Here is a 20,225-nt window from a genome sequence, read left to right as displayed (position 1 = left end):
TTGGTTAATACACTTGTCCATCAATTGAAAGATGCAAGTTTTGAAAGTATCTTTGAACTTTTATGACTCTCCTCCTGGAGTTAACCCCTTAATTAACTCACCTGTTATTTCCAACTTTCCTTCGGATCCTAGCACGGGAAGATGCAGAACTTTAGACACGAAGTCTTCCCCAAATGCCCAAAGCCAGACACTCAGGCTATATGTAAGCTGGTCTTTCTAACTTTGATACTTCCATCTACACAGGACTAGTGAAAAAATTGAAAAAAAAAAAAAAAAAGAAAGAAAGAAAACAGAATACTTTAACAGAAAAAGTATGGTCTGTTGTTCCCCAAAATATTTTTCAAATTTTACAATACAAAATATGACAAAAATCTAGGATTTGGCAAAGCTCAGAGGTGAATATACAAGTCCTTGGTATATTGGGTATATTTACTTTCGATGCCTTTCTTTATGCTTGAAATATCTGATAAATTTAAAAGGGCAAATAATACATAAGATGGTCTCTATATAACCCCCTCAAAATTTTCTCCCTCCTCAGAAGTGATCTTCTTCTTCTCTTTTAACTTAAATGGCCATGATCACAACATATATGTTATTCTGACTTTTTTTGTTTCTTAACCAATCTTGAACTTTTTCTGAATCATGACATTCAGATTTATCTCATCCTTACCTAATATTTTAGAATGATGCAGTTCTACAGACAGTATATGGAAAAATCTCCAAGATCATATTAAGTGAAAAAGGAAAGGAAAGGACAGTGGGTATATCTGTATGACATAATCATAATAGAAAATAAATAGATGTGTGTAAATGCATAAACTATTTCTGATAGATACCCAAGAGACATCCTAACAAGTTTTCTGGGGATGGGAGTGTGAAGGAGAGAAACTCGGTGGGTGGGCAGGGATGGGGGAGAAAGACTTAAAGCAATTTTTTTTTTTTATTTTTTTTTTATTTTTTATTTATTTTATTAGAGAGTATAAGCAGGGAGAGCGGCAGATAGAGGGAGAGGGAGAAGCAGGCTCCTGCTCAGCAGGGAGCCTGATGTGGGGCTCGATCCCAGGACCCTGGGATCATGACCTGGGCCGAAGGCAGCCGCTTAACCGACTGAGCCACCCAGGCGCCCCTAAAGCAATTTTTTTTTTAAGATTTTATTTTTAAGTCATCTCCACACCAGTGTGGGGCTCCAATAACCCAGAGATCAAGAGTCACATGCCCGACGGAGCCAGCCAGGAGCCCCGAGACCTGAAGCAATTTTAAAACAATTTTTAAGTTGTGGAATATTTCATAAGTACAATAGAATTTGTAAAATTTTAAAGTACATTTTAAAGAATTACACTCAGGTGCCCATCATCTCGATTAAGAGACAGAACATCACCAGCACCTTTCTCTGTTCACATTCCCTGCCCCTGAGTGGAGTCTCTTCTGCACTTGGTGTTAATCACTCTTTTGCTTTTATTTATGCCTTACTGCTTATGTATATATCTAAACAATATTTAGTTGGTTTAGATTTGCCTGATTTTGAACTTTATTGTCTTAAAAAGGATGAATAAAATGAAATTCCTGTTTGAGTAGGGTAATACAGGTACATAGTACAAAATTCAAAAGGTACTACACCTTAGAAAATGAAATTAAGTCTGTAAGGTTCCAAGCCAGGCAACTCCAATGCATACGTGTGTTAAAAATGTCACCCTGTACCAAAGAATACATTTGCTTCTCTTTTCCCGGTTCTTTTCCCCATTTTTTGATTCTATATCTTTCCAAAGAAAATCCTGTGCATACAAAAGAATAAATGTAGATATAAATTTGTCCCCTTTGGTTGATGTAAGTGGTCAGCACAATTTCGTATAAGTATTCTACACCTTGTTCTGTTTTGTGTTAATCTTTTTCTCTTTTTTTAGATTTTATTTATTTATTTGGGAGAGAGAGAGCAAGCAAGCATGAACAGGAGGAGGCGCAGAGGGAGAAGCAGACTCCTGCTGAACAGGGAGCCCAATGCGGGGCTCAATCCCAGGACCCCAAGATCATGACTGGAACCAAAGGCAGACGCTTAACCCCCTGAGCCACCCAGGTACCCCTGTTTTGTGTTAATTTAAGGATATCATGAAATCACCCTGCATCAGTATATACAGAACTACCTTATTCTTCTTGATGATTTGATAACATTTCAATGGACAGACAAATAGTCCAAGAATTATTTAATCAGTTCCCCAACCTTTGGATCATTTTCAGTCTGTTTCTGTTGCAAACAGGGCTACAATGGATTGCATCTTTGTTTCTGTGTCTATCAGCAGGATATATATCAGGAAGTGGTTACCCATTTCTAAGGCTTCCTGCCCCATCACCAATTATCTGTCCTTGAGAAGTATATTTGTCAAATCTGGGCAGGTGGGACGATCTTAAATCTAACCGGTATCCCCAGGTGCCCACAGTGCTATGCTTTTGGCAGGCACTCAGAGTGAGTGGTTTAAGGAATAACACTCCAAACATTCACATTGCACTAGATGGCCCCTTCGAGGAAACCTTTGCAGACATCCCCGTCCCCTCCCCCCACCCATCATTCCAATACTTCATTTTCTCAGGGTCCCTTCATTCATTCCACAGATATTTCCAGAAGGCTGATTATAGAGACACAGTGCCAAATCAGACTCTGAGATATATCTAGTCTGGTAGGTGAGTTAAGACAAATTCTGGAAAACACTGTAAGGTTGCACTATCCAATAACACAGACACTAGCTACATACAGCTATTTAAATTTTAATTAAAATTCAATAAAATTTAACATTCATTTCCTTAATCTCACCACCCACATTTCAAGTGCTCAGTAGCCACATGTGGCTAGGGGCTGCTGCTGGACAGCGCAGCCACAGAATATTTCCATGACCGTGTCCTAGGGGAGAGCCGGGCAGGGAGGCGCAGTGAGCGGTAAAGCCTGTGAGCTCTGGATTCCTACAAGCCCTGGGTGCAGATCCTATCTCTGTTATTCTACAGCTGTAAAATCTGAGCAAGTCACTTGACCTCTCTTTGAGCCTCAGCCATAGAGGTGGGGAATTATAGACCCTCCCTCATTAGGGCTTTGGGGAAGATTCAAGGAAATAACAAACCTGAGTGGCTTTGCTCAAAGACCGGGTAAGCACCCAAAGATCAGGAGCTCTTATAATTATGTATGAGTATGAGAACGGCTTCAGTTTCTAACAGCTTTTAAAATCTTGGGGATTCCTAACTCCCTTGGGAGCTGTCTGTCCACTCCCTGTCCAGGCTGGAGTATGTCTACAATCAGAGCTGGTTCTTCTGTATCCCCCGCTGTCTTAAAGCACAGAGCTGCTCAATCAACCTTTGATGAATGAAGAAATGAATGAATGGGGCCAACCCGGCCAGGATTTGACTGGGTCTTTTGTAAGAATGAGAAGGAGGGTCCGGGAAGTCATTATTACTAAGTTTCAAATACAACCGGCCTGTTTTTTTTTTTTCCCTACAAGAAATAGTACTTCTCTTGGAGAAGCACCTTAATCTTCCCTCCCCTCTCTCACCTACTGCCCACGCCTCTGGGACAATTAGCCAGCACTGGGAGCTCAAGGGTCTTGGCCCTTCCCCCTTTGGCCCAAAATAACCTCCTCCCCCACTTTGAGCAAATGCCTGGAATTCTTTCAACAGGAGGACAAAGCCTTTCATCTGCCAATTACTGATAAAGGGAAAATGCAAATATCTCTGGGGAAGGTGATCCATCAAGGGCCCAACATTTACTGAGTGACCACTTAGGACCAGGCGGTAGGGTAGGCATTCTGGGGGAGTCCGAGGGAACAAGCCCCCCGGTTGGCCCATTCTTCTCTTTGGTCTGTAGTTTCCTCACGGTTTGTAAAGGGAAGGGATTAAATTAGGTGATGACTCAACCCCTTCCCACTCTGACAGGCCAGGAACTCCCCATTGGGGTGATATATGGACTTAACTGTTTTTGCACTGAGGTGCTTGCCATCGGATCTTTTCCTGACACCTGCCTTTGGGGACCCCTCTGAGGCCACATGGAGAGAGAAGGGTCCCTGGGAGGAAAGGAGAATTAGGATCAAGCAGTCTATTTTGGTTTTGCCTTATTGCACTTTACTTCCTTTTCATGACCCTCCAGCCCAGACGCCCTCCTTTGAACATGTTCATTTCATTATGTGGGAACAAGGAGGGTGGTCAGTATCCAAAAAGGCTGTGAGGGCAGAACCAGGCTCCAGTTTGAGCCCTGGTAACTACACTTAACAAGCTTGTGGCCTTGGGTGAGTGGCTTTGCCTTTCTGAGACTCAGTTTCTTCATTTGTAACATGAGGAATAACAAGACTATTATCCTTTGAGGGGTCTTCTGTGAGAGAGAAGCAAATAAGATGGTCCCTGGTTCTTGCCAGAGGCCCCTTCTCATTCCCACTAAGATAACCTGGGCTATTTCAGTTTGGAAATAAATTTTGATATTTGCCATCTAGTGGACTGGGATTAAAACAAACTTCAAATAACAGTTTTTAGGGGTGGGTGGAAAAGAATATAGACTAAAGACAGGACAGGAAACTTTAAGGTGAGTGAGGGGGAAGCTGTCTCTTAGGGTGACCAATACAGAGCTGATGGTTCATATCCTATCTCTGATGGGGAAGCCACTTCCTCTCCACACATCTGAGTGTTGACTAGGGAGGATATTGGCTTGGCGCACAGGAATCACCCCGACTGATCATGTCTGTGAGCCTCAGTTTCTCTATCTGCAAAATGACCTGCTCCAACTATCCTACAGGCTTAATGGCAGTAATAAAAACATATATATATATATATATTTTTTTTTTTTGGCAAAGTCTGCTATGAGCTTCCATGTTCTTTATTGGAGCTGCGCCCTGTTGTCAATTCCTCCTGATTGTTACCCCAAAGAGCAGGCCCAGTTGGACTGGAGGAATGTTTAGGGCCAGCTTTGCCCATAATCCAAGTCGACCTGACTGTTGTTCATAATGGAATTACAGGAAGGCACCTTTAGGATTCCACTTCTGGGGGCGGTCACAGCCAACCAGGTATACTGAGGGAAAGCAAGAGAGAGCCAGGACCTCTGCCAGGAATTCCTACAGGATTCATCAAGGGGCGCCCAAAGTTCCCGCACCCCATCCCAGAGCGCCTTGCACCTTTCCACCTAGTTTTCTCCTATAAACGGCCAATAAGGGCTTACCCTTCGCCTGCTTGCCCGCTGCGTTAGGAGGCGCCAGATCCGATTCTCTCGGTATTTCACTCCTGAGCATCTATTTCCTTCACTTGGCGAGCGCAGAGACCTTTAAAAACTGTCCAACTTCTGTTCCAGGGCTCGTCGCCTAGTAAAGGACTCCATAGACGCGGGCAGGATGAATGAATGAAAGGCAACGTCTTCCGGTCAGCTCGGGTCTGAAAAGGCTCTGGTCTGGCTCTATTTCCTGTACCTGCGTGTGTGTGGGTCCATATCTTTGAGTCCGGGAGTTTAAAAGTTACGCAGTCCGTACAGGTATGGAGCTGCGCTAATTTCTTCCTGAGCCCCCAAATGCCTCCTCCATATGGCAGGTCCTCATATGGGGGTCTGGAGAGGATCGTCCCCCCACCCCAAGCAAGACATGCAGCAGAAAAGAAAAAAACAATTATATATACAAAGCGCTTTGAATTTGGGTCGGCCACGTAGGTAATGGGGTGGGGTGGATGAAGGAAGAGGAAGAGGGGTGGCCCGTGGGGGCCGTGGGCAATGGGGGCAGGGATTGAGGTGGGGGGTCTTTTTTGGGGGTGCCAGGCCTCGGGGGCTTTCTAGCCAGCAAGCTCGGCTTGCATTTCCGCGCCTCCCGCTGAGACCAGCCGTGCAAATCTGCACCTCCCTCCCCACCCCCTCCTCCTTCCCTCCCTCCCTGCCCCGCCATCTCCGGGATGCGCCCGCCGCCTGCAACTCAGCCCTCCAAAAGTCAGCTCTGCACACAACTCCCGGGCGGCGGCGGCGCCTGCGTGCAAGGCGCACTCGTGACCCAACAACAAAACAGCGATGCCAGGGCGCTAACGGCGCCCGGTGCCTCCCGGGCGCCCTCCCCGCCCCACACCTCCTCGGGCAGCCGCCCGCGCCCCCCCCCATCCCGGGCCGAGTGCCCCCTCCACTAGCCCGGCCGCGGGCTCAGAGCGCGATCGGCAACAATGTTTACGTTCCGGGGATTATGACGTCGACGCCTCCCCCCCCCCACAACTGCTGAAAATGGTTTCCTAGGACTTTGCAAACGGATCTGCTTAAGTGTTGGTGCAAAACTTTGTAGATCTCGGCTGTGGCTTGCTTTATTTATTTATTTTTCGGTTTGTTTTCTTTGGTCTTCCCTCCTTCCCCCCTCCGCCAAAATGCAGGGGGCAGGAGTGTTGACAATTAATTGGTGAACTCTCCTAAAAAAATGGAGGCAGAGAAAGACTCTGGAAGAAGATTGGTGTGTAGCTTTTTTTTTTTTTTCCAAATCTGTATCTGGTAATGATAGATCTATTTTTTTTTTGTTGTTGTTGTTTCTTGCTGCCTTTTCTTTCCTTTTCTGTATTTTGCAAGAGGACCGGAAAAAATATAATAAATTGCATGCAAAAGGAAGCAAGCAGCTTACTCCTCCAGTCCCTTGTGAGGCGCAGAGTCTCAGACACTTAAGTGGGGAGGTGGTAGCGGGGAAAGGCGTGGAGAGAGGCTGAGCGGGCTCGGGGTTCGCCCGGAATCTGGGGGGCTGCAGGGCCCGGCGCTGGGCGGTTGAGGGAGGAGGCAGGGGATGCGGGGAGTGGTGGGGGAGTCTCCTTAGGAAGTGAGTGTGCGCGCGCGCTTGTGGGGAGATGAGGCAGCTGCTGGTGCGTTTTGGGGTCTCCGATGGGAGCTTTGTGGCGGGCCGTCTGCCTCTCCCCCTCCCAAGCCCCGACCTCCCCCTCCACCTCTTCTTCTAGCACTGGAGGGCGGTCGGCGGGGGCGGCTGGGGTCTCAGCCCTTCCATTTCAGCTTTCCAGCTTCCCGAGTAGCTCGGGGGCGGCTCCAGCCTTAGAAATGCCGCCGGCCCCCGGTTCCGGCTTCCCGGCTCTGCCGCGGCGGCCGCCCGGGCTGCTGTTAGCGCCGAGCCGGGCGCTGCGGTGGCTCCTCCCGGGGCCTACAAATGCCCCGCCAGCCCGTGCGCGGAGCCCCCTTCGCGGGTTACATAACCAGGCTCCTGGCCGAGTGGGCAAAACTCAACACCTATCGGGGGTGGGGGGCAAGGGAGAGCCCCCCAGATGTCCTTTCCACGGCCTCCAAAGATGCAGGAGGGGAGTGTCCTGTGTGGGGCACAGCCAGACCCCGGGGGTGCGGGCCCCTCTCGTTATCCTGGTTTTCAGCATCTTTGGCATTTGCGCAAAGTTGCTCGGGTCGCAGGGGGGGGGGGGGGGGGGGGGGGGCGCGCAACTCCTGCACCTGCTTGAGCTGGGCCTAGGGTAAGAGGCGACCCCCCAGTTCCCCCAGTAATGCCTCGGGCTCTCTGGTTTGGGTCCCCGCAGCGTCCGATTGACCGCCAGAGATACGACGAGAACGAGGACTTGTCGGACGTGGAGGAGATCGTCAGCGTCCGCGGCTTCAGCCTGGAGGAGAAGCTGCGCAGTCAGCTGTACCAGGGGGACTTCGTGCACGCCATGGAGGGCAAAGGTGAGGCGCCCCCTCCTCGGGCCGCCCTCCGAGCCGCGGCCCGAGCGCACGTGGGGAGGGAGCTGCCGGTGGCTGGGTTCGTATTTCGCGCCCGCGTCCCCCATTCCAGGGGATCCGGTGACGAAACAAGGCCGAGCACTGGGGGGTGGGGTGGGGTGGCGAAGGAGGAGGGCAGGCGGGAACGGGGGCCGGGCGTGGGCCTAGACCCGGCCCGCGCCCACAGCCGGCCCCAGGGTGGGCAGAGCCAGGGGACCGGCGGTCCGAGGGACCTGGGGACTGACGGGTGGACGGAGGGAAGGCGGGTGCGCGGCATTCTACCCCTCCCAGAGCTAGCCCAGCTCCTTGTGCTGAATGAGGTGCGGCTGCCTGGCTGGGAGAGGGGTTGGGGTGCCCCTGGGGCATTGGGATGAGGACCCCACTAGGCCTGAAGCTTCCCAAACCCTGTCCCATTTCGGGCCCTGCCAGTTAGGAGCTGATGCTGGGGATGCTCGGGTCACCGAATGATGCTTCCTCAGCTCCTGGGGTCTGCGGAACCCTGCAACCTTCTGGTCTCTGCCAGATTTGAGCAGGGGCTGGATGAGTTCAGAGCTGTTGGTTGGAGCCCCCACTTATGCCTGAGGCCTCTGGCCCTTCAGTCTTGACAGTTTGAAGTCGGGACTGGGGGTAAGAGAGTTTTACTCCCTCAGGCTTCAGGCTGAGATCCCTGACCCCTGTAGTTTGAAGTGAAAATGTGGGGTACCCCTCTGGGGAACAAAGTTTCTTCTCAGCCTGAGACCTTGAGAGCTCTGTCCCTGGTAGGCCCTGCCAGTTTAGAGAAGTTGGGGAAGCCTCTGGGGTTTTGGGGTGTCTCCCCAGCCTGAGACCTTCAGGGCCTGAGTTTCTCCCTGACCCTAGTATTAGGAAGGTGTCTGGTGGTGTCGTGCCAACGCTGGGGTGATGCTCTGGCTTGGGTATGAGACCTCCGGAGGCCCCGTGTGACCTGTGGTTCTGCCTGTGGAGTTCAGGTTTTGGAGATGCCCCTGTCTATCTAGGTATTTCCCTGGGCTCTCTGGGGTTTCTAAGTTGTTTTTTTTCCCTCTTAGATATTCAAGTTTCCGTTACAATACACCGTTTTCATTTTTTGACCCCCCCCCCCCACACCGTCCCCCTTGGAAAACCTTCCATCCCTCAGTGAGCTGATGACAGGAGCAGTGCCTTCCCCTTCAGGTTCTGGTGGAGTGGCTGGGGCTGTAGGTTAGCCCCCAGAAGAGACAGCCCTGGCTTTGCATTTTTGAAGTTTCTCTTTTGTGCCCACTGCTTCCGGGGGTGCTGGGCTTCAGTGGTAGGGGGTAGTTGTTGGGGGGAGGGAAGAAGACATTTCTTTCAGCCTGCCAGGTCTTTGCACCCTGAGGGTAGACCGTCTGGGGGGCTAGTCTCAACTACAATTAAATTTCCTTAGCACAAATGGGATTTTAATTCCTTTTGTTTCTTTCCCATTTTACTGAGTTTGGTGGATCCTATGAGAAAACAACACGCAAACTCTTCCTAGTCACTTGTGAGGAATTCTCAGCCCAAGATCTGAGTGTTTTCTCAAGCTCATTTGAGGAAGTTGAAGCTGAGGAGAGTGGGGGTGGGGGGCGGGCTTTGGGTGTGGGTGTGTAGGGGGTAGATTCCAGCTAGGGAGAGCCCTTAAATCTTCTGTCCAGGCTCTTTTCAAAGGAGAGGGCCCTAGCGATTTGGTAGTTAATTCAGATCTGGCCCCAAAACTTCGAGGGAGGAGCTGAGAAACAGAAGGAGCCCTTAGCCTGGATTCAAAATAGAAGCTTCTTAAACTTCTCTGCCTTTAAATCCTTAGGAATCCCCATTCACTGTGAGCCCCTGGGGATCTGAGCTGCTAAGGTCAGGGCTTTCCCCAGCTCTGGTTTTGTTCTCTTCCTCTGCTCTGAGCAGAGTTGCCTTGGCCTCCTCCCCCACCAAGCTGCCCTGGTGAACTGTTTGCCTGGGGCAGGGGCTCCCGAGGCCTGTGGTCTCTCCTATCTCTCCTCCAACTGGCCAGGGAGGGCATGTGGCCTTGTGGCCTTGTGGATTGCTTTGGTTCACCTCAGGATTTGGGGATGTGATGGTTTATCTCAGCCTCCTTCGACTCCATATTTAGGGGTAAGGTTGGGTCAGATCCGCTGGTTTTGGAACTCGAGGAACGTAAAAACGAAGGCCTCCTTCATTCTCCAGAGCTTTTGATAAGGGATTTGGGGGTCTACACTAGACAAAGCCGAGACGCAGCACTACCTTGTGAATTGGCTTTGGGCCTCACTGTGCCCTCTTCACACTGCCTTCACCTGGGGGGAGCGTCCTGGTGGAAACAAGGATGGCAGTAGCTGGAGCAGAATTACACTATTAAGACAACAAAGCTGTGCCCAGTTCTCTAGTAATTTTGGCACCAAATACACAGTTTCCAGGGAAACCAGCTTTCCCCCCCCTCCCCTTCACTATGCAGGATATTACAATAAGATCTTCCCCGATGCTCAGCTACAATGAGAACCCTCCTCCCAGCCTCCTCTCTGGGGCTTCAGATCCTCCCAGGTGGTATTCTTCAATTTTGCACTGCCTTTACTTTCTGAGCTCAGCTTGGGGTGCATTTCTGTGTCCCTCTTTCTCAGCGATGGCTGGGGCCTTTTCTGTGCGGGGCTCTTTCATGAGTCTCCCTCCCCACCCTCCCTGGCCTTGGGCTGTTCATTGACAAGTTCTGACCCATGGGGCATGCAGGGAATGACTGAGTAGGCAGAGGAGCTGATAGTTGGCATGGGCTTGGCCTGCTCCATTTCCTTGTCATTTGACAGGGATCTCTTGCCCTAGAACTGGAGCCTGCATCTGCTGTAACCGCGTTCTTTCCTCTGACCGATTGATTGTGGCTCATCTGCTCCTTCATGACTTAACCAACCTGTTTTAATTCCAATATCCAAACAGATTTCAACTATGAATACGTGCAGAGAGAAGCTCTCAGGGTTCCCCTGATATTTCGAGAAAAGGATGGACTGGGGATTAAGTAAGTTGCCTAAACAAATTACTTCTTCCCATGTCTCTCTCCCTAACGTAGTTGGTAGTTTGGAATAGATTTCTTCTGCCCTTTTCCCACCTCTCATCACAGAGAAGGATCTTTCTTCGTTATCTGGGGAGACTATCTCTTTGTTCAAGGCCTGACAAAGGGGAAAAACTCTCCAAAGATTGGTCTTTTTCAGAGAATTTGGGCAGAGAGGACAGAGGGTACTTAAACAGTGTTGACTTCTTTCCCTGACCCACCCCAGTTATGTGCAGGGACTTCTTAAGGAGAATTGTGCCCCCCTCCCAAGTTAGGAAACTGAGGCAGGGCCTGAGCTGTGAAGGGATTGGCCAGTCTCTAAGCCCAGAGGCAGGGCACCTAGAGACATATTTTTCTACTCAGACTCCCACTATGTGGGAAATTGGTTCTTTTCTGTGGAGGGCATGTTCCCTAGGATGCTAGGCTCCAAGTCTCCTCTTTCTCTGCCTGCCCCAGCACCTGCCTCCCCCACTGTGTCTTGTTTGGTTTACATTGTCTTAGAGATCTGTCAGAGCTCCAGGTGGGGTGGGGGAGAGATCCAGGAGGAAGGCTGGAAGAACAGGTTTCCGCCCCTTGGGCAGGGGTGGAGAGGAGGCTGCTGGTATCATCCCAGCTTGCCTCCTCTCCAGCCTCTACTACCAGGCTTGCTCAAGAGTCTCGGTCCTAGGGTAGAAATCAAACCTTTGGCATCACTGTTAATTAATAGCGAAGGTCACCTCAGTCATTAGAGCCGGGGTTATCAAATCCCTGGAATTGGAATGATGTGTGTCTTTTTTTTCCCTTTGAACTTAAAGGATCCCTGCAACTCCTTTTATGGAGAGTATTTGCTAGAGGAAGAGACACAGAGAGAGCTGCCCACCTTAAAAGAGAGTGGGTGTTTGAATGCCCAGCTCTGGGACTTACCCTTGACACCACGGTTCATTCTTCCCCTGAAAAGTGGGGTGGACGGTGGATGTCCCGTCTTTTCTACGGCAGTGCTGAGTTCATACTGGGGAGAGTGAGGGAATTGGTTTGCCTACTGGGGTGAGGAAAGGGCTCAGTGGTTGGAGAGGGACCCTCCCTTGGGGCATTGACTGGTCTATCACTCTCCCTCTGGATTATCTCATTTTGGGTTCCCAAACTGAGAGCAAGGGAACCCTCTTGGAAAAATGGCCTTTCCCCTGCCTCCAGAGTTGGGCTGAACTCTCTTGTTTCTGGCCTCTCAGCAAATGCCTATACTCCTCTTTTTCCAGGATGCCTGACCCTGATTTCACAGTCCGAGATGTCAAACTCCTAGTGGGTAAGTTGCTTGCTGTGTATGCAGCTCAGAGATGCCAAAAGTAGGGAGGACAAGGGGCAGGAGGTCTTCACGACCCGCCTATTTAGATTTCTAACTGCCTCAGAAAAGAAAGTCCCCGTGGGAAGAGGCAGGAGCAGGTGTGAGCTGCAACCGTCTCATTCTGGAGAACAGGTCAGATTGCAAAGTCATAAGAAGCTGTACGTAAGGGTGTTTGCCAGTGCGCAGTTTTATGAGGCCGATTTGGACCCTAGCCTCCATCAGCAGCACAGTCTTAGATCTCTCCTTTGCGTTTGTTTGTGGGTTGCTGGGTAAACACTGGGTGCTTTGTGACCCCTGAAAGACTTTCAGACTTTTGAGGGGAGGGATCATTCTTCCTGCTTCCTCAGGGTTCTAGACAGGTCTAGGGTGGGGTTTGCCGCCCTAGCCAGCAAATGCTTATTAACTCCCCGAGCACCTGCAGAGCGTAGCTGATCACTTAGTGCTCCGGACACCTGACCAGGTAGCAGGTGGCATTTCAGATGTTACAGAAGTCCTTCAGTAAATCCATTCTTTCCAGAGGTGTTTCTCAGTTAGCTCCTACATGGTGGGCAAGTTCAGAGCTGTGAACATGACAGACAAGATCCCTCTCCTCGTGCTTGGAATGACACGCAACAAGGAAGTGAACAGTTTTTAAAAATCTGTATCTTTTTGGAGGGTGATTAGGCCTATGAAGAAATAAAGCAGGATATTGGGATGGAGCGTGATGGGAGCTGTATTTATTTTATTTTTTAGCTTTTATTTGTTTATTTTTTTTAGAGAGAGAGAGGGAGTGCGTGTGTGCACACACACATGATGGTGGGGGAGGAGCAGAGGGAGAGGGAGAGAGAGAATCTTAAGCAGGCTCCACGCCCAGCGCAGAGCCCTACTTGGGGCTCTATCTCATTACCCTGAGATCATAACCTGAGCCAAAATCAGGAGTTGTTGCATAATAGAATCCCAACGAAGGCACCCAGGCACCCCTGGGAGCTGTATTTTAGATGGGGTGGTCAGAGAGGGCCTTGTGTGTGTGTGTGTGTGTGTGTGTGTGTGTGTGTGTGTGTACATTCGGACAGAGACTTGACTGATGAGAAGCCAGCTGTGGGAAAGAACATGCCAGATTGAGGGACAGGCCAGGTCAAAGGCCAGGAGGTGGGGGAGGAGTAGAAGGAGAGGGGAGAGGTCACAGGGCCAGGGCCATGGGGGCCCTTATAGGCCCTGGCAGGGAATTTGGGTTTGACTCCTGGTGTGACTGGGAAGCCACTGGGGAGTTTTAAAGTAGGGCAAAGGGAGTAGCTATGCTATCTGGTCATTTTCTTTGGGAGAGGGTGAAAAACATTTTTTTAAATTGACATAAAAGTCATACACCGTAAAACTCACTATTTAACCATTTTAGAGTGCACAATTCAGCACTCTGAGTACATTCACAATGTTGTGCAGCCATCACCACGATGCCATTTCGGCATGTGGATCCCCTACAAAGTCAGCCCCCAACAACCAGGGATGTGCTTTTTGCCTCTGTGGGTTTGTCTACCCTGGACGTTTCGTGTAAGTAGAATCACACACTATGTGGCTTTTGTGACTGGCTCCTTTCACTCAGCATCCTGTTTTTGAGGTTCATCCACATTATAGCAGGTGCCCGTGCTTCATTCTCATTTATGGATGAATAAGATTCCACTGGACATGCGTGCATAGACCACATCTTGATTCGTCAGGTGATGGACATTTTGGTTGTTTCTATTCCTCGTCTGTTATAAATAATGCTGCTCTGAATACTTGTGTATGAGTTTTTGTGTGAACATACGTTTTCATTTCTCTTGGGTCTATACCTAGGTAACTGGGTCATATGGTAACTATATTTAACCGAGGACCTGCCAGACTTTTTTCAAAGCAGTTGGCCATTTTGTATTCCCATTAGCAATGTACGAGGGCTCCAGTTTCTCCACATCCTCGCCAAAACTCGTTGGTTGCCTGTCTTTTTGATGGTCGCCGTCCTCGTGGGCCTGAAGTGGTGTGATACGATTTAAGTTTCATAAAAGCCGACTCTGGTGGCTGTGTGGGATGGAAACAGCTAGCCAGTGGTTGTGTCAGATATTCCAGCTGGAATAATTGACCCCAAAGTGTGTTGACAGCTACTCGGAAGGGAGGACCCATCGGCTATAAGGAGATGGTGCTGATGATGGGTAGAAGAATCTCAGTTAATTGGCAAGGACTTGCTCAGGGGATACATTTTTTTAAGGTGGATTCTGGAAATGCTGAAGGAGGTGAACATCAGAGCAGAAGGGGCAGACTTTCCAACACCGTGCAGAAGATGGGACAATGGACCCCCAAAATTAAGTCTTGGCACCGACAACGCACTCTGGTGCCTCAGCCCTACCCAGTGCCTTTGCTGTTGGACAACCTTAGTTTGAAGCCCAGCTCTGCCAGTTGACTGATTTGGGGCAAGCTGCTCAATCAAAGCCTCAGTTTTCACATCTGCAAAATGGAGCTAGTAGCAGAATCTGCCTCAAAAGAGGATCCTATAAGAGAATGAATGAAGGCTTAGCATTATGTTGTCTGACGGGTGTTTGGTGAATGGTCCCTGATGTTATTTATTATAATGGCAGGATGTGGATCTGATGAGATTTTCTTTATGAGTAAGGATGAAAGCCAGATTCTCAAGTCTGAGGTTCAGACAACATCAGAGTCTTCATAATGATGCTCTTGGCCCTTTTTAGGAACTTAAAAGCCCTTTGCAGTTTTCATTATACTCTAGTCATATGCCAGGTGCTCTTTCTTTCTTTGTGCCTCGTTCTTCTGGTTGTCAAAGCAAGAGGACTCAATAAGATGGTCCCGACATCCTTGCCAGCTCTTGAAAAGTCTAGGATGGCAAAGAAAGTGAGGCTAGTAATACCTGCACCTATCTCTCTTGGCATTTCTGTGAATATCAAATGGATTGTTGGGTATTGAAGTGGTTTGTGAAGGTATAGCGTGTTCTGACATCGGGAGGGGTGCAGGTAGCATGGTGCATTATTATGCCCATTTTATTTTATTTTTAAAAAATTATTTATTTGAGAGAGAGACAGAGCATGCGCGAGCATGAGCAGGGGGAGGGGCAGAAGGAGACAGAGAGGGAGAAGCAGACTCCCCGCTGAGCAGGGAGCCTGACGTGGGGACTCAATCCCAGGACCTTGGATCATGACCTGAGCTGAAGGCGGACGCTTAACCGATTGAGCCACCCAGGCGCCCCTATTATGCCCATTTTAGTCTCTGAGAGTGCACACAGGCTTCTGGTGAGCAGCGAAAGGGCACATACTTCATAGTGACTTAAATGGCAGATGTAACTCAAGCTGGCCTAAGCAAAACACTGGCTTACATAATAAGTTTAGGGTGTGACCTTCAGGCACCTCTTGATCTAGGTGTTCCAAGATCTCGAGAAGTTGACTCTTACTTTTCTATTCTGCTTCCCTTTTTTGCTTCCTCTTTCTGCTTCATTCTTGAGAAAGCTTCTCCCCATGGGGTGGCAAAGATGGGGAGCCAGCAGCTCCCCGCTTCTATCCAGCCAGCTCAGGTCTTTACTCGCCACCCACCAGTGATTCCATCAAGTGTCTCTGGATTGGCTCTGGTAGGTTTAGCACAACCCCAGTCCGCTGCAGCACAAGCAAGTGATCTGGGAGTGGGGAAGGGGTGACGCTGCATCCCCTGTGATGACATAAACATATGGATGACATAAACATGCCCCTAATGGAAATGGGGGTTCTGCCTTGGAGGGCGGCGTATGGGGCAGTCATTGTGGGATCTCAGCTTCTGTCTTCCAGGCCTCCCTCCCCAGGCCTCGAATCTTGGGAGGCAGCTTTTTGAGAAGGGGCCAACTATTGAGGCCACAAGTTGGGGCTATAGATTCTTCTCTGATGCCCTGAAACCGGCCTTTCTCTATCAGCCCTGTTTATATGCCTTCTGGGAATTCAGGCACCTGGTCTCTGTTCTTAGCTCCTCGCCTTTAAAAACAAAAAAAGGCACTTTCCATTTTTAGGACACTGTACACTTAAAAGTTTTTTATTGAAGTATAATTTACATATAGAAAAGTGCACATATGATAACTATACAGCTTGATTAATTTTAACAAATTGAACATATTATGGTACCTGGTACCCCAGAATCCTTCCGGTGTTCCAATGCTGTCCCTGCCCTCCACTGTGGATGAATTTTGCACGCATTCATACTTTATGGAATAGTGGAATCAGGCAGGTGTCCTCTTGTCGTTTCTGCTTCTTTCGCTCAACTTGGTGTTTATAAGACATCCAGATTGTTGTGTGTAGTTGTAGATGGTTTATTTTCATTGCTATGGTTTTCTGTTACGTGACTATTTCACAACGTGTTTATGCATTCTGTTATTAATGGGCTCATGGGGAGCTGCCGGTTTAAGGCTCTATGTCTCGTGCTGCTCTAAACACTCTAGAACGTGACTTTTGGGGAACAGAGGGATGCATTTCTGTGGGGCACATACCGGAGAGTGGAATTGCTTGGGTCACAGGGGATGCGTATATGTTCGGTTTTAGGAGACAGCGTCGAGTCATTGCCCACAGGGGTTGGTCTGGTTCTGATTGTGCCACATCCTCACCAAGAGTTTGTGTTTCCATCCTTTTCATTTTAGTCCCGTTGCTGTGTTGGTTTATTACATGGTGGTTTTAGTTTGCCTTTCTTTCCTAATGAAATTGAGCTCCGTTGTTCATGTTTGTTTGCTAGTTGGATATAGTCTTTTGTGAACTGTCTGATCAAGTCTTTTCTCCATTATTTTGAAGGGTTGTCTCCTGTTGAGTGTAAGATGCATTATTTGCTAGGGCCGCCACAACGAAGTACAACAGACTGGGTGATTTAAACAACAGAAATTTATTGGCTCACAATTCTGGAGCTAGAAGTCCAAGATCGAGGTCTTGTAGGGTTGGTTTCTCCAAAGGCCTCTCTCCTTGGTTTGTAGATGGCTGTAGATGGCTTCTCCTTATGTCTTCACGTGGTCTTCCCTCTCATGCTCTATAACCTAATCTCTTCTTATAAGGACGTCAGTCTTGTTGGATTAGGGCCTACCCTAAAGACCTTATTTTAACTTAATTACCTCTTTAAAGACTGTTCTCAAATATAATTACATTTTGAGGTCCTGGGGGGTTAGGACCTCAACATAGAAATTTTAGGGGATACAATTCAGCCCATAACATAAAGTTTCTTGATATATTCAGGATATGATTATGCATTCCAAAAATCACCTCTTACTTTGTGGGTTGGTTGCCTTTTCACACTCTTAAAGGTGTCTTTGAATGAACAGACATTCTTTATTTTAACACAGACCATTTAGGTCTTTTTTTTGTACTTGTTTTGTATCTTGTTTAAGAAATGTTTGCGCACTCCAGGGTTGGAAGATGTTCATATGTTTTTCTCAAAAAAGCTTTATTGTTTGAACTTTCACATTGAGATCTATAGTTTATCTGGAATTGACTTTTGTGTTTGGTATGAGATAGGGGTTGAAATTCCTTTTCTCCTATATGGATATCCAGTTGATCCCAGTACCATTATTGAAAAAAAACACCTTCTCCCCACGGCACTGAAATATTGTCTTTGTCATAAATCAGGTGACTGCATTTGAGTGGGTCTGTTTCTGGATGCTCTAATGTGTGTGTCCCCCCGGACAGCTCCTCGCATCCCACGACCAATACTCTCAATCCCAGATAGTTCATTTAAGAAGACTGGGATATTTTCACATTTGTGTGCTGGGAACTGGGGGGATAGGGAGACTGGGAAAGAACTCTAGCTGCCTCTGAAGATGCTTTAAACCTACCGAGAAGACATATTCATAAAGTGCTGGGTCCCTACTCACTCTCCACCATTATGTCACTGAGGGATGGCTCACGGCCATGGGGTCCTGCATATTATCTCTTTACTGTATTTCTTTTTTTTTTTTTTAAAGATTTTATTTATTTATTTGAGAGAGAGCATGAGCTGTAGGGAGGGGCAGAGGGAGAGGGAGAAGCAAACTTCCTGCTAAGCAGGGAGCCCGATATGGGGCTCGATCCCAGGACCCCAAGATCATGACCTGAGCTGAAGGCAGACACTTCACCGACTGAGCCACCCAGGCGCCCCTCTTTATTGTGTTTCTCTCTAACGAGGATACCCAAGCTAACAGGTTTTCTTTGGCCCCTTTTCTTGAAAAAATCTTCACGACAAACCGCCTCATTCACTATTCATTTATTCATCCAATTATAGTAATCATCACCTATCTTTTACTGTATGTTTACCATATGACCTCATTTTGTCCTCACCAATAATCATATAAATGAAGTGTTACTGTTCACTTTCCCGATGAGGGATCCGAGGCTCAGAGGGAACAACCCACACGGCCTGTGGACGGGTGGTCGAGTTCGGATCTGAACACAGCTCTGGGCGTTTCCTCACGCTTCTGCTTCTTGACTTTCTCCTCCTCCATGTCTGTGTTGTGTCTCGTGAAGGAGACTCACCAGACATGCGCGCGTGCCCTTGATGGGCTGTGCTTAGTAAATTCTCAATCCTTACAAATCAACCATAGCTGACTTGCTTCCAGACCTTTTTTTAAAGTTGGCTTAAAATCGTAGACATTTTACATGGTAAATCCCGGAAAAGTTCTTAGAATTCCTCTAGTCTTGCTTTCCCCTTTCACAGGTGGGAAAGACTGAGGCCTGGAGAGAAGTGACTTTTGAGTTGCCCAGACAGCAGATGGCATCTCAGATTCAAACGTGGGTTGGAATTTCAGCGGTTGGGAGAAGATGATGCTCATAATGCAAACCCAGAGGAAAAGTAGACTTGCGTGGGGGGTGTGTGGATGGCCTCTGTTCTGGCCACACTGAATGGAGCTGGGGAGAGACAGACGGTCCGGGAGGCATCCGCCTCACAGAACAGAGATGCACGCAGGGGGAGGTGCAGGAAGTCAGGAGGGCCGTGGCTCCTGAGCCTCAAGGAAGGAGGGTTTCAGAGGGGTTCAGCTGTGTTTCCTTTTTTTTTCTCTTTAAGATGAACACCCAGCTCACTTGTTTTTTTGTCGCTATTTCCCTTTTCCTGCAAAACCAGTGGTTTTTTTTTTTTAAGCAGAGAGAGAGAGAGACACAGCGAGAGAGGGAACACAAGCAGGGGCAGTGGGAGAGGGAGAAGCAGGCTTCCTGCCCATCAGGGAGCCCGACTCGGGGCTCGATCCCAGGACCCCAGGATCATGACCTGAGCCAAAGGCAGATGCTTAATGACTGAGCCACCCAGGCGCCCCCAAAGCCTGTGTTCTGAAATCAAAATCTTGACTGTGTTTGGGCCTTGGGGAACTAAAGTTGCTTCTGCCCCCTGTTTATTTAATAGGAATCACTCCCCTGTGGGGTAGCTCCTTGGACTGGAGCTACTACATTAGCTACTGCTTCCTGAGATCTTATTATAAGCCAGGGACCTCTCCTGTGTTACTTTGTCAGATCCATGTAAAACTGGATTTCCCACTATCCCCCATTCCATCGATGTCAAATTGAGGCTCAGAGTGACTTGTCCACAGTCTGAAAGCTAGTGTGTTGAATTGCTGAGATTTATGCCCATATCCGTTTGACCAAGGAGCTGTTCTCTTAACTTCTGCACAGAACCGTGGCTGGCTCTCCGTGTCCTGTAATCCAAAGCTCTTTATTGTTTTTGGCTCAGGTGTCTTTTGGGTTTTCTTGGCTGATTGCTTTGTTAGTCTGGGTTTGTATCTTCTTCCGCTCATCTGTCTGTGAGGGTCAGGCAGGGTCTAGAACCCAGGGCACAGAGGACGTCCCGGCACTGGATGTGTCCTGGGGATAATTTTTGAAGGTTCAACGGTGAGGCGCCAGAAGATAACAGTGCTTAGGGAGAACCCGGGAACCTTTGCAGGCATCTTATTTCACTGCGAGGAAACTGAGGCCTAGACCTGGGAAAAGGTTTGTCCCAAGTGGTGTGGACACTCTCCTCCCCAGGCCCTCCCCTTGCCCTTGTACCTTCAGTTCGGCACAGCGTCCTCGATAGGACTCCTGCTTTTAAGTTTACAAGGTACTTTCAGTCGTTGTGTGGGCAGGCCCTATTATGTCCACCTTACAGATGAGGAAACGGAGACCCAGAGAACTTTAGGGCCATACATACCCAAGGCCTCACTGCTAGGAGGTAGCTAAGTGGGCTTTGAACTGTGGCCAGTGCTTTTTTTTTTTTTTTTAATGTTTTATTTATTTATTCATGAGAGTCAGAGAGAG

The 20,225-nt window shown here is 48.6% G+C and overlaps 1 protein-coding gene across 6 annotated transcripts in view; it reads left to right on the top strand.

The window, feature by feature from the left end:
• Positions 1–6,003: 6,003 nt before the first annotated feature.
• The window catches only part of KDM2B (lysine demethylase 2B), a 116,941-nt gene continuing 102,719 nt past the window's right edge, over positions 6,004–20,225 (top strand). For 2 of the 6 annotated variants that reach the window (XM_032431349.1, XM_032431347.1), the window contains exons 1-4: positions 6,811–6,825; positions 7,498–7,642; positions 10,586–10,664; positions 11,930–11,976. In XM_032431349.1, coding sequence (XP_032287240.1) covers positions 6,811–6,825; positions 7,498–7,642; positions 10,586–10,664; positions 11,930–11,976 — 286 coding nt within the window. Of the gene's footprint in view, positions 6,429–6,810; positions 6,826–7,106; positions 7,184–7,241; positions 7,307–7,497; positions 7,643–10,585; positions 10,665–11,929; positions 11,977–20,225 lie in introns of those variants that run through there. The other 4 variants (XM_032431345.1, XM_032431346.1, XM_032431350.1 and 1 more) reach the window with 4 other exon arrangements.

This window comes from Phoca vitulina, unplaced genomic scaffold (genome assembly GCF_004348235.1).
Source record: "Phoca vitulina isolate PV1807 unplaced genomic scaffold, GSC_HSeal_1.0 scaffold46, whole genome shotgun sequence".
NCBI classification, from domain to species: Eukaryota; Metazoa; Chordata; class Mammalia; order Carnivora; family Phocidae; genus Phoca; species Phoca vitulina.
This window is presented reverse-complemented; position numbering and strand designations above follow the sequence as displayed.